The following is a 3600-nucleotide window of genomic DNA, read 5'->3' on the forward strand; positions in this document are numbered from 1 at the left end:
GTGAAGTTTGACCAACTTGGAGCCTGACAAACTTAGAAAGCTCTTTCTCCTACCACAATGGGTGCCGTGGAATGAAAACCTCCTTAACTCCCACAAACTTTGATGGGATTTGGCATTGGGGTACCTGATGCTTGTACCCAAAATACTGTTTAAGACTCGAATTTAAGATGAATGCTTAAAAGTGGCATGCATCAGAAAGTGAGAAAACTATTACAAAATCAGGATCATTCTCTCTCTTTGTTCTTTCACCAGATATCACAGTCTCAAATATGAACACCCAGTAAATGTTACAAAGTGATCATGAAATGATGAATCCGCTGAAAAAGATTTGCAAACCCACTGCCCTGGAGGCGTTCTTGTGTACCTGGGCTATTTTTGTTTTCTTCTGCTGAAATTTGCAAAGACGCAATATCCGTGTCCCTGACTGGTCACTGAACTGTTCGTGGAATGGGTGCAGCAGCTGAACAGTCTCCCCAAAGCTTTAGAAAAGAAAAAAAAAAAATTAGTGTGAAACAGGTACTTACATTCTGCTCTGAAGTTTTGAAGAAAAGTCAAGATTTCAGATAAACTCACCTACACACAGCAATCTGTCCCACTTCTAGAAGAGTCAGTGCATTTCCAATAACAGCCAGTGATTCATATGCAAGCTATTAAAGAGAAAAGTTACATCAAATAATAGGATATTTCAAGTTTTACTCACAGCTCAGTATAGTATTAATTATGAAGAATATAACTGAAAATATTTTTCATCACCTAGTAAAATAAATGAAGAAGCTTCTCATCTTTTTTCCTGTTACAGTTATGCAAGATAGTCATTGCAATAAAGACACACTAGTTCTGCTTGAGGGCTTCAGCTGATTGATTCAGAGTTACCACTTTAGGCAGGCTAATGAAATAAACACTGAAATACCTATTTGGAAGGAAATACACATTTTTAATAAATGGAAACCCTACAAGCAAGCTGTGATGAACCAGTATTTGGTCCTCTGATGAACCTCTGAATCACTGGTCAGGCTTTCCAACAGCCACCAGCTCTGAAAGAGGTCACCAGCTGACATGTTCATGAAGGATCGGTAGCTTTTTCCTACTTCTTACAACATTTTCTTTTACCTGTTTAGAGTGATTGTCTATCATACTGGAGGAATCATCAATAGCCAAGCAAATCTGGTACTGTCGTTTGCTGGGCTTGGTCCTCCGCAACCAGATCTTGTCCTTTCGGAACTGACTGGCAATGTATGGGATCACTTTGCGCATGTTCAGTCTCTTCCCTGTTCTGAAGTCTCCTCTGAGAGTTAAGAAAAAAAGATACAGCGACAGGGATAATCAGCAAATATATCATTCTGGAAATCCCGGTTTGTGAGCAAAATAACAATATTTTGTAAAATGTAATAAAATAAGCAGTTCTTTTATTCATATTTAGGTATAGATAAAAAATCTTACATTTTTAATGCAAGATGGAGGTGCAGTGTTTTTAAAAAGAAGTTCTTAAGTCTGGGTGCCTAAAAAGGGAGGCAGACCTTGAATTTAAGACTCCTCCATTTTGAAACAAGTCTAGATCTCTCTCTCTCTCTCAAAAAAAAAGCAAAACCAACCAACCAACAAAATTACTTAATGTTAAAAATAACATAAAACATTTTGACACTTAACATAATCTTTGACTCAACAGCACTTCACGAGCTGAAGTTGGTTTCATCACCTGCTGCACAGAATTAAAAAAACAAACAAGAGGCAATATCCTCAGGATGGATACCTAATATTGTATCACATTTGTATTTTATAAAATAACCCAGTGTTCCCATACAGAAGAAAAATGAACACATTTGCAAACAGGAATAATTGCCATAAAGCAAGAATGACATAGAGCTGCAGTTGTGCAGAGGTTAAAGTCCCTCAAAACCAGGAATTTGAAGAACGTTGAAGCCTCTGAAAGACCCAACTTACTTCAGTTTGGCTGCCTGGGTGGGTTCCAGTATGAGCCGTAGCTGTTCACAAAGCTGCTGTGATAGAGGAGCTGTCAATACTAAGTACCTCTGCCACAACTGCGCTGCTTCTTTCTCCTAAAACATCATACAAAACAGAAAGAAAAAAATATTAGGAAGAAACAAACAGTTGGGAAGCACTGCCTGAAAAAACAAAGCAAACCTCAGTGTGCTAAGGGGGTAGGTAGTTGGTAACTACCAGCTGAAACCCTGAGAGTGCCTTGTGACCATATGAAGGCAAGAATTTGCATTCCACTTAGGATGCTCCTTGCTGCTATGAAGCTGCAACATGCAGTGACCATTCCTCTAGGAGTACAACCGAGCAACTTTAGCATTGCTGTTGATACAAGAAAATCTTGGAACAGCCACCACCTGAGAGTTGGTATTACAGCAAGCAAGCTGTAAAGTCTGCTAGGTTCTCTATCAGCCAACAATTAAAATAAATTGAAATTCAGAAAACATGTTAAGCCTCCATATTGGCAATTTCTTTCAGGAATTACTTCCAAATATGTTCTGCAATTTGTAACTAGGACAGTCAGAGCAAGCATCATATTCTGGTTATGCTTGTTGGTTAGCTCAAACTCCACCACTGCAACTGAAGGAGATGGCTTCTGTTGAGCATAATTTTGTGAAAGCGGTGCCCAGCTCTTAACTGCAGCTGACGATTCAACACAGAACAAGCTTGGCAGGACCGAGAAAAATGTTTCAAACTGCACAAATTTTAGATGTCGTTATCAACAGATAGTGCAAACAGCACACAACACATTCCAAACAAGTTCTGAAACAACATCCTGTTTTAAGAATAATGTAATTTTTTCAGAGTAAGTGACAACAAAAATAGCACCAAAATCAGGCAATTTTGAATATTTACATTCCAGTAAGCTTGGCTTCCTCAATGCTTCAGCAATAAAACAAAACAAAATAATGCAGTGAAGGATTCTTATGACAGTTTTATGCTAAAAGTCACGAACCTCATCTAGAGTTCCAGACTGCTGTGTGTGCCAAGCTTCCAGTTGCCTTTCAAGTTCTTTTCTGAGCTCCTCAGGATCTCTAATGATGTGCTAGAAGTTTAGTTGTGAGATTTATGAGAAAGAAAAGTAAGTTCATGTATGTGGTGATCCCCAAACTATAGCAAACTCTAAAGAAGTAAAAATGCTTTGTTCTTATTCTTTTAGACACAAAAACACCTGAAGAAAAACTTTAAATGAGGACTCTAAATCTCCATTTTTTTAATAGATTTCATGTACAAGACGGATAAATACCTTCTGAAAAATAGCTACATGTGTGACACAATCAACACAGAAACAAAAGTAGGAACATCTGCAATACAGACACTGAAAATCACCAGATACAGAATTTCAAGATAATTCAATGAAATTCTCTTGACAAACACCAGATTTAATGACAGCATAATGGAGATCAAACTACTGAATACTACCTATCTAGTACCTTCCAAAATGCTTCACTTCATTATAGTTTGTTTGGGTTTTTTTAAAAGCTTCATTCAAAGCACTTAAAGAACTGAACACCATCTTTCTCGATAAGCCACTATGCTACAGGACACCCACGTTTCACTACACTTCATCTTTTACTGTGCTTTCAGTGACAACTTCTGTTTCTG

General features: G+C 37.8%; 1 protein-coding gene across 1 annotated transcript; it reads right to left on the reverse strand.

Annotated features, from left to right (window-relative positions):
- Positions 1 to 364: 364 nt before the first annotated feature.
- LOC104280009 (midasin-like) lies at positions 365 to 3040 on the reverse strand (the record flags this gene model as incomplete). The annotated part of the gene is made up of 5 exons (XM_009877515.1): positions 365 to 479; positions 574 to 647; positions 1111 to 1285; positions 1942 to 2057; positions 2951 to 3040. Coding segments are annotated over 5 exons (570 nt in total), but the record flags the coding sequence as incomplete, so codon positions are not given.
- Between the last annotated feature and the right edge of the window lie 560 nt (positions 3041 to 3600).

Source organism: Apaloderma vittatum, unplaced genomic scaffold (assembly GCF_000703405.1).
Source record: "Apaloderma vittatum isolate BGI_N311 unplaced genomic scaffold, ASM70340v1 C12245422, whole genome shotgun sequence".
NCBI lineage: Eukaryota > Metazoa > Chordata > Aves > Trogoniformes > Trogonidae > Apaloderma > Apaloderma vittatum.